The sequence below is a fragment of the Cheilinus undulatus genome, linkage group 17 (genome assembly GCF_018320785.1).
Source record: "Cheilinus undulatus linkage group 17, ASM1832078v1, whole genome shotgun sequence".
Classification (NCBI taxonomy): Eukaryota; Metazoa; Chordata; class Actinopteri; order Labriformes; family Labridae; genus Cheilinus; species Cheilinus undulatus.
In genome coordinates, this window is record NC_054881.1 from 3571666 (window position 1) to 3588281 (window position 16616).

General features: G+C 39.1%; 1 protein-coding gene across 1 annotated transcript in view; it reads right to left on the reverse strand.

Annotated features, from left to right (window-relative positions):
• Nucleotides 1–748: 748 nt before the first annotated feature.
• The window catches only part of crybb1 (crystallin, beta B1), a 39682-nt gene continuing 23814 nt past the window's right edge, over nt 749–16616 (reverse strand). The window contains exons 4-7 of the mRNA XM_041810921.1: nt 11622–11740; nt 11324–11456; nt 7038–7180; nt 749–1411 (exon numbers count right to left, since the gene is read on the reverse strand). Of these exons, the coding sequence (XP_041666855.1) occupies nt 1234–1411; nt 7038–7180; nt 11324–11456; nt 11622–11740 (573 nt within the window). The 3' untranslated portion in view covers nt 749–1233. The remainder of the gene's footprint in view (nt 1412–7037; nt 7181–11323; nt 11457–11621; nt 11741–16616) is intronic.

Here is a 16616-nt window from a genome sequence, read left to right on the forward strand (position 1 = left end):
TTAATTTTTTTCCCAGTTTTGCAAACATTTCAACTCCTAACTTTGACTTTTCTCATTTTTTACCCTTAAAACTCATGATCTAAATTCATTTCATATTTTGACTTTTAAAACTCATGAATTTGAAATTTAATCTCATATTTTGTCTTTTAGAAACATTATTTTGACTTCAGATGTCATGTTTTTACCTTTAAAACTTATAAGTTTGACTTTTTATCTCAGATTTTGAGTTTTTAACTTATCAGGTTGACCTTTAAATCTCAAACTCATTTAGGTCGACACTCAATGGTTAAATGTTGACCCTGTTAGGCCCTCAGGTTAGACCCAAATTCAGAATCCAGCCCCTGCTGTGACTGAGTCTAACACCCCTGCCATAATTCAAGGCAATATCTGACATCTTTTGTTGTTTTTCCATATAAACATTGTTGATGTAGGTGTGTTGAATATTTCATTAAATAAATTTTTGATTAGAAAACATAAAATCTTAAACATTATCTCTATAAAACTGAGACATTTTCTATAATTATTCCATCTTTTGCATTATAGGTACAGCTAAATGTGAAACACAAAATATATCAAAAGATTATATGCAACATAGAACATAATAATCTAAAAAGAGGGATTCATGTAAAATAAAAAGGACAATTCCTCCTCCTTTTCACATATACACTGTTTGATTAACGCTGAATGTCTTTGTTGTTATTTTCATTAAATCCACTTTATTATTGTTTCTTTTCCATTTATTTTTACATTTATTTATGTCTTCTTGAACACGTTCAAATATAGATATCAATCAATCAATAAAAATATTCCACAAAAATACTTTTCTCATACCAAAGAAGAAGCAAAACTTCAAAACGTCCAATTAAAAGTTACAGGTGTCTCTTGTGAGATTCAGATGAATAAAAAACAGTGTGAAGGCCATATATAACCACATTAGCGCCATTACTTTCTGGATGAATATTATCCAAACATGTGGGTGGCGTTTCTGAAGAAAAATAAAGGTAATCCAGTCAGGGAACTTTGAGGTTTTTCACAACATGTTTATTTTTTAGCACCATAAAAAGTCAGTTAGTGTTGTCCCATGTTTTTGCTCTCATTGTGTCTTTCCTCAGGGATGGAGCGTTGACGGTAGAAATTTAGGAAAGTTTTGGAGAAAGGAGGGGCCGTTTGGAGAGATAAAAAGCTGACAGGGCTGCATGGTTACTGCAGCATCAGACGGCCGGCAGGTGAGGTTCACTTGCTGGCGGAGGTGAAGGTGAAGCATCCTCTCTGGTGGAACTGCATGTCCCTGATACGACGAATAGACTGGATCTGGGGCTGTAGGGCGCTGAAGTCGTTGTAGTGTCTGTAATCACCGCACTCAAACAGATACTGGTAGCCTCTGTATCCGGGGTACTGGTAACCCACAAACCTGAGAACAGATGGGGGATAAAGGTTAATACACAGTCACGGTAATGCTTTAGTTTTCACAAAACACAATTATTGGTCATTGGAGAGGTTCTAAGAATGAAAAACAGGGTCTAGGATTAAGGTCTAGAAGTCCAGGAGGCCTAAAGGTCTGTGTGGTTCTTAAAGAGGATCTTGGCATTGGGAAAGGCATTTTGGTGGTTACTGGGGAGTCTTGGTGTCTTTGAAAGGGCTCTAGCTGATAATAAACTGATAAGTCATCATCAGCAAGCTTACGGTGTCCCCACTGGGTTCTAGCAGTCACTTATGCAGTTCTTAGAGGACCTTAGATAGATTCTACTTCTGATTGGTTGGTGTAGGTGTCTTTAAATTGGTTGTGGTCCTGATGAATAGATAATTGGTGTTGTTGGGGAAGTTTAGTTCCTTCAAATGTTTTTAATTGCTGCTTTTTTAGTTGTTAGGGGTCCTTAGAGATGTTCTAGTGGTGATGAGGTTGGTGTAGGTGTCTTTAAGGTTCTCAAACTCCTAAATGCCCATTGGAACCACTCTGGGTGTTTTAAAGTTAAAGGGATTAAGATTTATTTTTGGGCCTTTTCATGATAGAGGAAGGACAGTGGATAGACTTGGAATGGGGAAGAGAATGGGGAGAGACATGCGGTAAAGGGCCACAGGCCGGATTTGAATCCGGGCTGCCTGCGTACATGGGTAGTGCCTTAAACCACTCGACCATCTGCGCTCCCAGCTTAAGGTAACCTTAAACAGGTTCTAGCAGTCACAAAGTTCTCAGAGATCTTTAGAAAAGTTCTACTTGTTACTGTGTTGGTGTAGGTGTCTCTAAAAAAAAGGGTTGTGGTCTTGATGAATAGATTATAGGTCTTGTGGGGGAAGTTCTTAGTTCCTTAAGAGGGTTCTTGCTGCTGCTTACTGAGTTGCTAAGGGTCCCAAAAAATGTTCTAGGGGTGATGGAGTTGGTGTAGGTGTCCTTTAAGTTCATTAACTCATTAAGTGGCCATTGGGATCATTCTAAGTGTTCCTAAATTAGTTCTAGTGGTACTATGAAAACTGCATGGGTTCCTTTAAGAGGTTCTTTAAGGTTCTTTAAGCTTTAAGACAGGGGTGTCAAAACTGTGGCCCGGAGTACAAATGTGGCCCATGGTCCATTTTTGATTGGCCCGCAGCAAATTCTAGAAGTAGAATGAAATGTGGCCCACATTTGAACATAAAGCTTGTGCTTGACTGTATTGTTCTGTTTGCTTTCAGCACAAGGCAGTGCTTCCATGCTAATTCTGTAAACAAACATTTTGACCAGAAAAATTTATTGAGTTGAGTTTTTTGTGACTAAATGAAGACAACACTGTAAATGAAATTGGCAACCAGAATAATAACAATAGTTTGATTTATAATGCCCTGATGGATTACAAAGGCTTATAGCAGTACCAATGGTGTTTTGGAGGCGGAGCCAGTAGTAGCCATGGCCAATCAGGCCCCCTTGAAATCTGTTTGGCCTCCCTAAAATCCTTAAAATGATTGGCTAATTGCCTTGTCAACCATTAACTATCCATTTAAGCATACCTAACCACTGAGCATATCTTAACCATCATAACACTGGTTTTACTAACTTTACTATCTTTAAGGTGAGGAATATGAAAGTGGCCCCACCATCCTTATACATTTTCATATGCAGCCCTCAGTGGAAAAAGTTTAGACACCCCTGCTTTAAGAGAACACTGGAGATGCTCTTGCTTCCTTCAAAAGGCTCCATAATACTCTTGAGCAGACGTTGGGTATAATTAAAGAGGTTCTGGTTCTCCTTCTAGTTACTGGGGCATTTTCTTAAAGGGTTGCAGTCTTAACTGAACTCATGAAGTGGTCATTGGGGGAGTTCTGGGCCTGTTAAATGGGTTCTGGGGCTGTTGCAGGAATAAGTGATGATCCCAGGGGACCAGGTATTTTCCTATCTGTGTAAATGCACATTTAAATTCATTTAACTGACTAATCTAAAGCAGAAAGAAATGCTCAGAAAACAGTCAAATTCATCACAGGGTCACAGTGTCATAGGGTACATGATGTGAGGCTGGTATGCTGAGTAGAGGGTGGCTTAAGCTAGCAGCTAGCTCAACCAGCCTTTGTTCCTCTTTATCAATATTGTGCTTGGTGTGGTTACTGTCACTTGGCAGAGTGGTTATACGTGAGTATAACCCTAAACAGTCAACATGCTCCTTTATTTCCATTTTCTAGTTCAAAACTGTCATACTACTGTTCCAACGACAAGCTAACCGCTAAGCTGTTCATGTTTATATTAGTGGAAAACTCGCCAATTAACTGAAGCCACGAGTTGCACAAGGCTTCATTACAGTTTAAAAAGAAAATCTGACCAGCATTTCAGGACTGTATTTATATAAATAATGATAGATACTTGGTGTAACCAACACATAAATCTTGCGCCGGCCAATTTTGGTATCTGAACCTAACCGTTTAGCTAGCTCACAGTGTGCATTCCTAGCAGGAATCTCAATAAAGGTGCTTTGGGTCTGTTTTAAAGGTTGTATGGGTTCTTTTAAGATATTCTGTAAGTCAAAGACATAAAGAAGGGTATTAAGAAGTCAAAGATATGGAGAGGTCATAACAAGGTTCTCTGTTTTCTTGTGGAGAAAACTGGCATCCTTAAAGACGTTGTGGCAGTACAAGGGTTGGGTAGGTGTTCTTTAAAGGGTTGTCACATGAAGTGGTCAGTGGGGAAGTTTAAGGTTGTTGTAGGGGTTCTTGTAGTAATTAAGTGTCCTCTAAGTGGTTCCCAGAATAACTGGGGCAATATAGGTGTTTTAAGTGCTGTAGTTGTTACTGAACTCATCAAATAATAATTGGGGCATTCTACATGTCTTTACAAGGGTTTTATTGGCCACATGGGCAGTCATAGGTGCATTTATGAGGTTCTAATGGTAACAAAGAGGTTGTATGGGTTCTCACAAAGAGGCTCCATTGTTCATGTACATTTAGGATTTCTGAAGATGGTCATAAAGGTTCTTGTAGTAAAATACATTTCTAGAAATCCATTTAGAGGATCTCAGTGTTCTTGAGGAGCAACTAGGCATCCTTGAAGAGGTTCTAGTAGTAATTGGGGGATGTAGCTGCCTTCAGAGAGGTTCCAGTTTTCTGGTTCCATTGGTCATTGAAATTACTTGAGAACAGAAAGACATCTTGCACACTGCAGGGCTCAAAAAATATAATTATTTATTGCACCACCGTCATCACCAACACCATTGGTCATTGAAATTACTTGCCATAAAAGAGGTTCTAGGGGTTGTTTTAAAGGTATCTTGTGGTCTTCCAGGCAGTGTAAAACTCCAAGGTTCATGTGCCATTGATGGGATTCCAGAAGTTAGTTAGGTGGTCCTCAAAATGGTTATGGTTGTCACCAGAGACATGGAGTCGTTACTGAATGGGTTCTATGCTTAATAAAGAGGTTCGACAGCTTATTTAGGAGTTTCTACGGGTCTAGGCGGTTTAGATGCCATTTCTTGGCTCTTCTTGTTCTTCAGGAGAAACGAGTTATGTTTTCAGAGGCCTTATAGTGCCTAGTGTGTGTTGCCTAGTGTGTGTTAGTGTGCACTGGAAGCATGTAGATGATACCACAGTCATTGATTCACCTGTGGGGAAGTTCTAGGAATCCTTACAAGGGTTCCAAGGGCTAACTTAAAAAGTGTTTTTGGTCTTCAAAGAGGTTCTTTGTAGTGTCCGGACAGGTGTATGTATCTTAAAAGGGTTATAGTTGTTACCAAACTCATTAAGTGAGATTTGGCAAAGTTCTAGGTGTTTAAAAGGATTAAATTGGTCACTGTGGCAAATTTAAAGGTTCTAAAAAGAGTTCTATCTTAATGCCTGCTGTAAAGTGATGCTGTGCTTTTATCATTCTCAGGTTTGTACAGGTTCCTTTGAGATGAATAGAGCCTCCTTGTCATAAAGGAGGCTCTAGTGGTCATTTTAAGAGGATTCAGGTCTTTCAGGCAGTGTGCAAGTCTAGAAGGTTTATTGACTCTTCATGGGTTTTTGGAGATCATGTATTGCGTAGTGACTTTACTTTAAATGTTCTGGTGGTCACCAGAGACATTGAGTTGCAATTGGGGAAGTTCTTGTTGATTTTTAAGAGGTTCTTGTGGTCAGTTTTATCAAGCTAACTCATATTAATGAGGTTGATTGAGGAGATACTAGCTTCTACTAGTTACAGATTGACATTTAGAGGTCATTGTGAAGTCAGTAGAGGCCTTTTTTTGTTACCATGAAGGAGATCCCGGTGTAGTGGTATTTTCACACTTTGACTTTTGAGATTTTAAAGGGGCTTTAAGAAGGTTTTAGGGTTCTATCAAAATATCTTACCAATCAAGCATGATTCAAGACATATTTTTTTTATGAAACTAAAGTCCTGGAAGTATTTTGGTCGTTGATTAAGTACTGGGTGTCCAAACTGAGGTCTTCTATTCAGTGAGAAGGTTTAGAGGGTTCTATGTCAATAAAAATATCTATAGATCCTTGAGGATGTGTAGGAGGTCTTTTCATAGGTCTAGGTGGTACCTAAGGAGGATTTCAATGCATTCAGAGAGGTTCGAGGGTTCCCATTCAGCTTTACTAAGTCCAGAAGTCCTTCCAAATTGTTTCTGGTCACTTTGAGGACTACAGAGATCCCTACTGAGGTCTGTTGAATGTGTGTCATGGTATTTAAGAGGTTTTGGCAGATCAGAAGCCCCTTTAAGGTTCTTGTAGATGTCAGTGAAGTGGTCTAAGCTTTCCGTGATATCAACTCTTTCTCCATTTTTAAATCTGTCTCAAAACCCATCTTTTCAAACTGTCATATTTGGTCTGACTGATTTCTTTCAGCCGACCTACACTGTTTCAGTCATGGTTTTAACTTATTACTAACTAGTAACTTGTGAATATTTTGTGGACTAATTTATTTTTCTTGTTTTGACCTTTTCTTGTAAGGTGACCTTGAGTGTTTTAAAATGTGCCTATGTATAAAATGCATTATTATTATTATTTAAAAATCTTACTGCAGTTAGAAATGAGTCACTAGGATGTTCTATGTTTGATTTAATAGGATTTGGTGTTGTATAAGAGATTCTGTGTGCCACGTAGCGGGTTCTACATGAAGCAGCATGGGGAATGTTACGGCTTTGATGGCATTTAAAGAGGTTCTGGATTACATATAGAAGGTTCTACTTGGTTCTGTGGTGGTTGAATTGTAAAATCCAACATAAGAATAACATCTGTTTAAGGGAATCTAATGTAGGGATTGTTCTCATAACTGTCAGAGTCTAGAAAAATTGATGCGTTTAAAATTCAGACTCATAAATCAGTGAAATGTGAAGAAAATTTCCCATCTAAAAATAAACGTTTGAGGACAAACATGACACGGAGCCGTCAGAATTAAGCCTTGTGATGACATGCCATTTTTCCATTTACTGCATTGTGGTGAAAGTCCCGGCGGTCTGTGGGTTTCTCTGACGTTGTATCCATAGATGTATTTGCATAGAAATGTCCTCTTATGCTACTAGAAACCCAATGCCTTTTTGTTTGCCTGAATATTTCATCATGATCATAAGTGGTGATTTAAAAGCCTGTTTGTGTGTACTCACGCTCCTCCAGACACCCTCACGCTGCCCACTCTGTCACAGAAGCCGTGCGCCCAGAGGGTGGGTACATCGTCCTCCTGGATCTCCATCTTGTTGCCCTTGAAGTCAGAGAGCTCATACAGGCAGATCTTGTGCTCCAGGCTGTCCTGCAGAGAGGAGACAAAGCACAAGGATGTTAAGAGTCAGTCCTAATGTTGCATTAACAACATACAAATGAGTATGAATCCTGTTCTTATGTTATTAAACCATGATGCTAAGGCTCTGATGGTGGCAGTGTTGGCTAAAAAAAAACATTAAAACATTGCAGCCTGGATTGACTATAATGAAATTCATTGCAGAGTTTTTCAGAAACCAGATCATGGATCCTAGTCCCTCTGACTCTAACGTCATCAAGCGAAACTTTGTCTAATGTGTTGATTGAAAATGTCTATTAGGGCATTCCTACGGGGAAGTTGTGTGGTTAGGGAAAGACATAATCTTTGGTGCTGCTTCAAAGTAGCTTCTAAGAATAAATTCATTCTTCTATCAATTGATCTTTCTGGGCAAATTTAATGATAAATCAGTTACTGTATTAGTAAACAACCAACTTCCATTTTTGTCTTACCAGGAATGCCAAACATTTGGTGGTTTCGGCTTCTCCCATGTGAGGTCTTTCAACTTTTCTTTGCAACATTTGTTTGAAAGCTAAAATCTTTGCCTTTGGGTTATCTTGTAAAAAAAACAGCTACTTTTTGGTGCAAGGACACAAATATGGGCTTGTTCTTACTATTGCTGAAACTTTTACCCCTTGTTTCCACTTGTGTATGCGACTTATCTCCATATGTCTGTTAATATACAGATGATGCCCTGAAGTTTAATCCAAGGAAGAAGTCTTTTTTAACAGGTAGATAGAAACTAGATAAAGCTACCTGTTGTCATGGAGAGAGGATGATTCTGTCAGTTTTTTTGGAATTCAGTACCAAAAACATGTCAACAAATGAATTTGACCTACCAGGAACGTAGCATATTTTGGGAAATATTTCAGTACAAATATATATAAATGGCTCAACAAGCTAGGCTAAGTCTTTTAGCCATCGAAATCTTCTTTTTTAAACCTGTTCTTAAATGATGCCTAATTTTCTCTTGAATCTATAAATAGATCTAAAAATGTCAAGATGATCTGAGCACACTCAAAGGGATATTTCAGTATTTTTGAAGTTAGCCTGTATGAGGTACTTGACAATAGCGGTAGCATTATCCCCCTAGAGCAGGGGGGTCAAACTCAAGGTCCGGGGGCCAAATCCAGCCCATGGCACAGTTGGTACACTTAAAATTCTTAGTCATATTTTACCTTTTAAATATGTGATTTTATCTTTCTATCTCATATATTTGCCTTTTCAAAATATTATTTTGCCTTTAAATTTCGTGTTTTGGCCATTTGAACTCATAAGTTTGATTTTTTTCCTCTCAGAATGATTTATTATCACTGTTTTTTGTTCATTTTTTCATATTTTACCTCTGGTGAAAATGAGGTTGACATTTTATGGTTAAAGGTTGACCTCGTTAGGCTTTGACTCTCCTGGCCTAACTAGTCCGGCCCTCAGGACGTCTCACTGGAGCAAATCTGGCCCCGGACTAAATATGAGTTTGACACCCCTGCGCTAGAGTTTTAGGTAAAGAAGGGCATAAAAACAAAGTCGATTCAAACGTACGCACTATTAATTTTTTTCTCCCAGAGGGCTTCTGTGATTGGCTGAAACATCTGTTGGGTCTGTGACTTCGACAACAACAACACACTTAACTAAAGCTAAACTAAAAACAGGTTGTTTTGACTCCAGTGACGATGGCACGCCATTTACAGCAGATATGAAGGAATACTTCTATCCACAGGGATTTCTACAGATAGAGAATCAGCAGGAAGAAAGAGAGAGGAGAGAAACTTTAGTGAAAACTAGAGATCAAGTAACCTGGTGGTGTGCAGACTGTAAACATAGAGAGCTACTACTTATCAACACTTCTTAGGACACTTCTGATCGAGCACAGCGGCTCACAGACGCCTGCAGCCTGCATCACTCCCAATCCAGAGTTCTCTGCCTTACAGAACGGTCTAGTTTAAACAATCTTCAACTTTCTGAAAATAAATTGGCGAAAGCGACCCCGACCAAAAGAGCTGAATGAAACTTTGTCATCCTGGTAAGTTTACAGCTGTGGCTTTATTTTTCTAATGGCTGATAACTAGACAGGCTACAGTTGGGATGACATGTTTGCTTCATGGAAACAATGTGTGAACTGCTGAAGTGAAAAACTGAACTGAAATAACTAGGTTTAGTTTAGTTTGTTGTTGTTTCTGGCAAAGCTACATGCAAGCTTTCATACCAAAATAACTCTGAGCACAGATTTTTTCCAGTTGAAAAATAAAACGCTTAAAAACTTTTTGATACCTTGCACACATGAACTGACATTGTTTTTTGGCCCATTTTTACCTCAAATTATACCGTGTGCTACACTGTATAACATAGCTTCTCTGGTACGACCAGTGAGCCCTTCTTAAAGGCACAACACTCTCTTAAATCTCTGGCGGCTAATGCCCCTTCTACTGCCAAGTACCTCATACAACCCAACTTCAAAAATCCTGACATATCCCTTTAATATGGACTGATAAATTATGCATACGGTCTCTCCAAAGTTAACAACAAAAGTTGTGAACGTACTCATGGACATTACGGTCAAAAACATTAGAGAGGGAGGAGTTTCACCGTTTTTCTTTCCAGTTGGTTCGCCTTTGTAACCATATGTAAGTGGAAACAAGGGGTTAAAGACGTGGCTCTAAACTGGTGGGTCAAGACCCAGCAGTTGGTCGCTGACTTGTTGTCAGTGGGTTACAACTGTGTGTCACTAAAGCCCTGAGTGGACATGCATCCATCTATTTTATTTTGCTTCATCTTCCATTTATAACAAGTAAAATTTGATTTAACTGCATGATTAATTATGGCAGTATCTGGGACAAAAGAGCTACTTTTACCTTGAAAATGTGTTTTTTGATGAGATCTACAAAAGTCAATCAAAATCTTCATGCTGTCACATGAAAAAAAAAAAAAAGTGTACTTATGTCCCTCCAGGGCTTCTGTTCTTATGTGCTTTCAGACATGCTTGTTTTGTTCCATCTCTCTTTATTTTTTTTATAAAATTAGGTCATGATTTCTAATTGAGGGAGGTGGTGGTGAGTTCTAGGGCAAGGCCAATTGAGAATTACTGATTTAGAAGAAGGTGATAAACAGAGAAAACAAAAAAGGTAAAAGCCTTCCACTTTCATTTACAGGTTATAGAGCCTCTGTTTTTCAAAACTATTTTTGTTATAATCATACATGTATGATTTCATGGACCGCGGAACCGGTAGGGCCGGTAGGGCACGGGCCCGGGCCCGACCAAAAATGGACCAAAAAAGTAAAAAATAAGGAAAGAAAAAAAAAATAAACTGGTAAAAAACACCAGGTAAAAAAATCGTGTAGGCCTGCTGAGTTGTGTCACAATGAATAATTTGATGTGTGCTCACATACACAAGGATATTTTGGCAACAGTGGATGTTATGGAGATTGCCAGAGACTTCACTCAGCTTAGCGACGGAGGGAGGCAGTTCTTTGGCAGCAACTGAGAAGTAGCGGTGAGTTTAACATTCATCTTACATTTTATTGTACGAGACCACATATGTATTAATCTTCTAGTCACGGGATCTCTGCAACACTGTAATGACAGTAGGTCCGCTGGCTGCTTGTTTAGGGTTGTGTTTTTTTTGCTCGTGTTTGTGTGTGCGCATGGTGCGTTTATGGACTCATAGCGTGGGGGTGGGCCCCACCAAATTTAGATGTGCTCCGTGGTCCATGTGTGGTTTTGCAGGTGAGTATGTGTACCTCCGTAGACCTGTATAGCACCATCTGCTGGAGGGTTTGCATGATGACACCCTCTGAGGGAGAATCCCTAAAAAGGACCTGCTATTTCCTGGTGTGTGCTAATTTGACTTCCTGCTGCTTAAGTGCATCAAAGCATGTTCTTCAAGATCTGTACAACCATGCAGTGAAAATAAAGGCATTAGTTGTTCCATGAGAGCGCCTTGCAGTTTTAGTCTTGTTAAATTCTATAAGAATCCCATGCCAAAGAGCACCTCAAACATGCTCTTTAGTCCAGGAAGCTGTTCTTTACACATTTCTGAGTCGTAAAAACAAACTAAATTTGATTTATGTAATCAATCCTTTCAGCAGTTCCCTTCTGTATAATTTTATATAAATGAACAAATGACATGCCATTGGGCGCACCATGCGGATGGGCCTGAGGGACATGAGGCAGTCGCTGCGGTAAGAGTTGCTCCAGGTATCCCAGCGAGGATACTCTCCCTTCTCCAGGATGAACATCTCCCCACGGAGGTTAGTCTGCTCAAAGGCAACAAAGCTGGAGGAGGGGGGCCGCCGCGGGCAGGGGGGGCGCAGGGGAAGGAGGACGGGAAAGAGGAAATTAGAGAAAGAGAAAGACAATTGAATATATCAGTGAATTAATGAGAAAACACACAGACAGTCTGGCTGTAGCTACTTTAGCCAGGCTTGTGTGTCCACTTACGGGCCGCTCTCCACAATGATACTACGCACTTTATCCATGCCACGGTCACACACGTTCATACACTCAGTCTGGACCTCGATCATCTTGCCCTGGAAGTTCTCCTGGTCGAACAGCATGATCTGCACAGAGGAGACACTGAAAGTTACACCAAGATTCAGAATAGGGATCAAAATCACATGCATTTTATTCATTAATGAGGAAGAAATATTGTGTATGAATATGCATTTTCCTTTAAAATATAAGATCTCTCTATTGATGAGAGCAGCAAAACATCACTTCCTGCTCTCCAGAGTGACCACGCCCCCAAGTAGTTGAAAACAAAACCAAGACTGCATGGTGTCAGAATAGAAAACACTGCAAGTGGCATAAATAAATGCTGTTGTGTTAAATTTTTACTTGAAAAAAAAAAAACAATATTTAGATGATTTTCATCTTCAGATGATGAAAGAGTGTAAACTAAGAACTCTGTGGCTTTGGGCTGAAACTAGAGAGGAGTAAAGTGGTCAAACATGGGACTGGTGTGGTGTTTAGGGATGGGTTTATGACCGGGGAAAACTAGTGCCAAAATGTCTAGTAAACACTTAGGAAGCAATGCCTGTTTCGTCCTGTTTTTTGTTTTGTTACATCCTTTGTACTGTCCAAGCTGTACTATTTTTGAATAAATAAATCTGAAGGGCCAAAACGTATTAGAAATTTGGAAATTTGCAATTTTCATACTGGCCTTAGATACTGGCAAAAACCAACTACCCGATAGTCTCCTTCCTCAGTCCTCTCTCAGCTCTGCCTGACTCAGCCTCTCTCTGAACCAGAGACACTTGGTGGTTTTTACCGTTATAAAAGATGTTTTTATCAGTATCAGCTAAAATGAGCTTGGAAACAAATGTGCAGCAATTAAATTCACTCAAATTACTGTACTTGAGTAGTTTTTTTGTGTACCTGTACTTTTTTGAGTACATTTTGAAATCAGTACTTTTATTTTTTACTAAAATAATCTTTTACCAAAGCAACTCTACTTTTACTTAAGCACAATTCTCGTGTAATTTTTCCACCTCTGTTGACCTCACAGTTTCCCATCATGCCCTTGGGCAGAGCGTTTAGATGTGTTTTATATGTGTTTAGTTGTGTTTGGATGTCGTCTGTTGTACAGTAATCCCTGCTTGGGTTCTTTTGCTCATTTTTCTGGTGGATTGTTGTTCTATTGATGTCAGACACATTTGCACTAGGGATGCACGATATTATCGGTTTGGTATTGGCAGATATTAGCTTAAAGAGGCAAATATCGGTATTGATATCAAAATTTCTGCCAATATTTACATCCGATATTTTGCCTGTGTATTTCAGCATACATCAACTGTAAATTTTTTTACTATATATACTGATCAATGGGAGGAGTTTTAGGTTGAACCAACAGACCTATGCCAGTTGAGGTCTTTTTCATCATATATCCCCATTCTTTTAACTTTAAAGTGTTTTAGAGGACTCAAGTTTGTTTCCTTGGTCATCCTCAAACCTTAAAGTGTGTCAAAAAGGACTGACATTTCTTGTCTGAAAGCATAATTAAATATCGGTATCGACTAAAAGGAATCTGTAAATATCGGCATATAGGATATCGGCAAAGTCCAATATTGTGCATTGCTAATTTGTACCATGGGTGAAGTTATCCACTGGGTTAGGAGTTCATGTCTGTGACATCAGGTGACCCTAAAGGATGCATAGAGCATATTCTTCATCGCTATGCATTGCCTTGCTGTGAGGATGAGTCTGTCATGTTGCTTTTAAATGTGTAGTTTGACTGTATGTAGTGTGGACAATTACAGTGTTAAATATTACTCTATATGAGTTCAATGAACATTGTTGATTTTGTTATGTATTTTATTTTATTACAGAGGTGTGATTTTACCTGAATAACCCAGCTGGAGATCTATTCTCTTGCTGTTCTTGCCAATAAGGACAGATCAGATTTTACTGTTCAAGTCCTTATTATCTACTCAGTAATCAAAGTAAACTTTAAATGAAAAAGTTTTTACTTTTACTGGAGCAGATTTACAGACCAGTACTTTTACTTAAGCTTATTTTAACCAGAGTTACTGTACTTTTACTTCAGAACAATAGTCATGTACTTTTGCCACCTCTGGATGCAGTTTATGATATTTCCAGGCACAAGATGGGGCTGTTTGCCCAGTGTGACAGAGAGAGTCTGAACAGACACTTATAGACTGTTAACTTTGTTTATTTTGGATGTTATGATGCCAGTCCTTGATCAGAAAAGTGATCATTTTTATATTTAACTCAATGGTTGTTGGATTTGGGCTCCTTTAAACAGTGTGGTTTTAGTGTTGTAAGCTTTTAAATCGATCTAGACCCCAGCTTTCTCATTTAGACACATAGATTTTAACTGAATGTTTTCCCTCTGACAGGAGCAGGGCTGGCATCCTCAGTACCCAGATGTACTGCTCTGACCCAGTGGCTCTCAAATAGTGTGGTGTGCTCTGGAAGTTTATGCAACTGTGAATGTTTAAAATGACTATACAACAACTACGGATACTTTTACATGTGTTTCTATGTATTTTTGATACTATCAGTGATTGAGATGACATTCTGACCATCAGATGGCTTTAAAACTCACAATATCTTAAATTATCATAAAATCACAAAATTTGACAGCCTCTTAGAAAACTACTTTTTTTCTGTGGTATTTCTGGTATGTTCTAACTGGGATTTTTATTCATATATTGGATTATTTGGAACAAAAATGACCAAAAAAAAGGTCCAAATGGTCTTGATTTGGTACTTGATTTGGTTTGTTCCCAAATGGTGTTGCAAGGAACGTCTAGGTGTGCAACCACGTGTTATTACTACAACTATGCATCATTTAAAGGTACATGTAATGTTAATGTCATGCTTGATCTTTGGTGTCTTAATACCTGCTCTAACCCATGTGGATTGTTTTAAGAAGAGTATTGCATTCACATGAAAAAAAAAGTACTCTGTTTTCTGGTTACATTTTATATCTCTTTTTTTCCTTGAAGTTTATTTTTGGGCGTTTTTATGTCTTTATTTTGAAAGGACAGCTAAAGAGAAACAGGAAAATGGGGAGAGAGTGGGGAAAGATATGCTCCAAACAGTGCAGAGATTGGACATTGATCCTGCGACCAGTCCGCCAGGACAATTGCCTCTGAATATGCACGCCCGTTCTTCAAATCGAGCTAAACCGGCGCCCTTTTCTCTGCTTTTTTTCAGTTAAATCTTCTTTTACACCGACCGGTACATCAGTCGAGGCTTTCTTCTGCGTGCTGTTGCTTCTACCTATCACGGTCACCCTCCAATGACCACTTTCACAAGGATCTCCCAGCATTTTAGTCCCAAACAGAAGCAAAACTGGATTGAATTTCACAGTCAGGCCATTTTTACTTCCTCAAATCAGTGGTTCCTAAAGTTGGGGTTAAGGGGGGCTGGAGCTTATCCCAGCTGTTCAGTGTAGAGGTGAGGTACACTCTGGATTCGCCAATCGCAGGGTTGACATATAGAGACAAACAACCAGGCACACTTACATTCACATCTACGGGCAATTAAGAGTGATCAGTTAAACTAATGAGCATGTCTTTGGTGGTGGGAGGAAGTCGGAGTACGCAGAGAGAACCCACGTATGCACAGGGAGAACGCGCAAACTCCACACAGAAAGGCCCTGACTGGGAAGCGAACCAGGGACCTTCTTGCTATGAGGCAACGGCGCTAATTCAGAGAAGACAAAAAATCTCAGGGAAACAGAAAAAAAATCTTTTTTAATATGAATGCAATACGCTTCCACAGGCCTGCTCACAGAAATGGCTTGGCCCCTGAAATACCCAGTAGGGGCACTCCCTGTCCCCCAGACATGATCAAATAATACCCATGATCAGTAGCACTAGCTCCTAGCAGGGTAATTGGAGGGTCGAACGCCTTGATTAGCTCCCTCTTTCTTTTTGCCATCTCAGATTTTGTGCAGGCTCAGAAATACTTACACAGCAGTCGAGTTAAACTGACTTTTGCACAATGTGAGAGTTTATTCTTGTTTTTAAAAGGGCTTTAAAAGCATTCTGAAACAAGCAGCATGAACTGAAGCAACCTTAGATGACATGAAAAGCCAAAAAATATATATCTTCAATCAAAAAGGAGAAATTGTGAGTATTTAGGTCAAAGTAACATTCCCATACCATTGTTTACAGTCAGATGGACCAAGTTTCTTTGCCTCCATGGGCCCACGATGGGACATGGGCTCCTGAAAGCCCCCCCCCCCCTTGTGTGCAGCCTTGTGCTTCCATTATGTCTTAACCCTTGCTTTGCTCATGGTTGTATGACTTGTCTGGTGTGCTCTTGCTGTCTATGTGAAGCAATATGTCACTTGAAATAAGCAAAAAGTGCAAAAAGTTTTTTCTCATTCTTCCTCATTTAGATAGAAACATCTCATCTTAATGTACTGGACAGCTGTGGTTAGGGGCTTTTTGAGACCATAGGATATATCATTCTGCTGTTGTAGTATACAGAGATGTTTCTGTTCATCAGATTTACATGAACACAGGCTGGTTTATTATCTCTGTGCATTGCTCATTCTCTATGCCTTTTAAACTGTAAACTCTTGCAAACCCCGGGGGTAAATATCTTGTATATTCTTGCACTGACTGTACTGCTCTTTAAAACATAAACAATAAATATAATAGAGATATTGGACATATTTGTGTGGCATTCCAACATTCTTAGTGTATATTTTGCTTTAGTTGAATTAGAAGTTCTTCTTTCCAGGCTTTCTGCTTTTAATATTTTTGTACATTTTCTACAAGCGCAAAAACAACTGGAATGCATGTTTGCCTGCTTTGCTTAGTTACTAAATTTGCCTCTGATTATCTAAAGATCAATCTTAACCAACCACAAATTGACTGATTGATGATTTTTACATCCTTTTGAACCATCTACTCTTAAATTGACTTTTCTACACAACTAGTATGCTCCCTTTGCTTA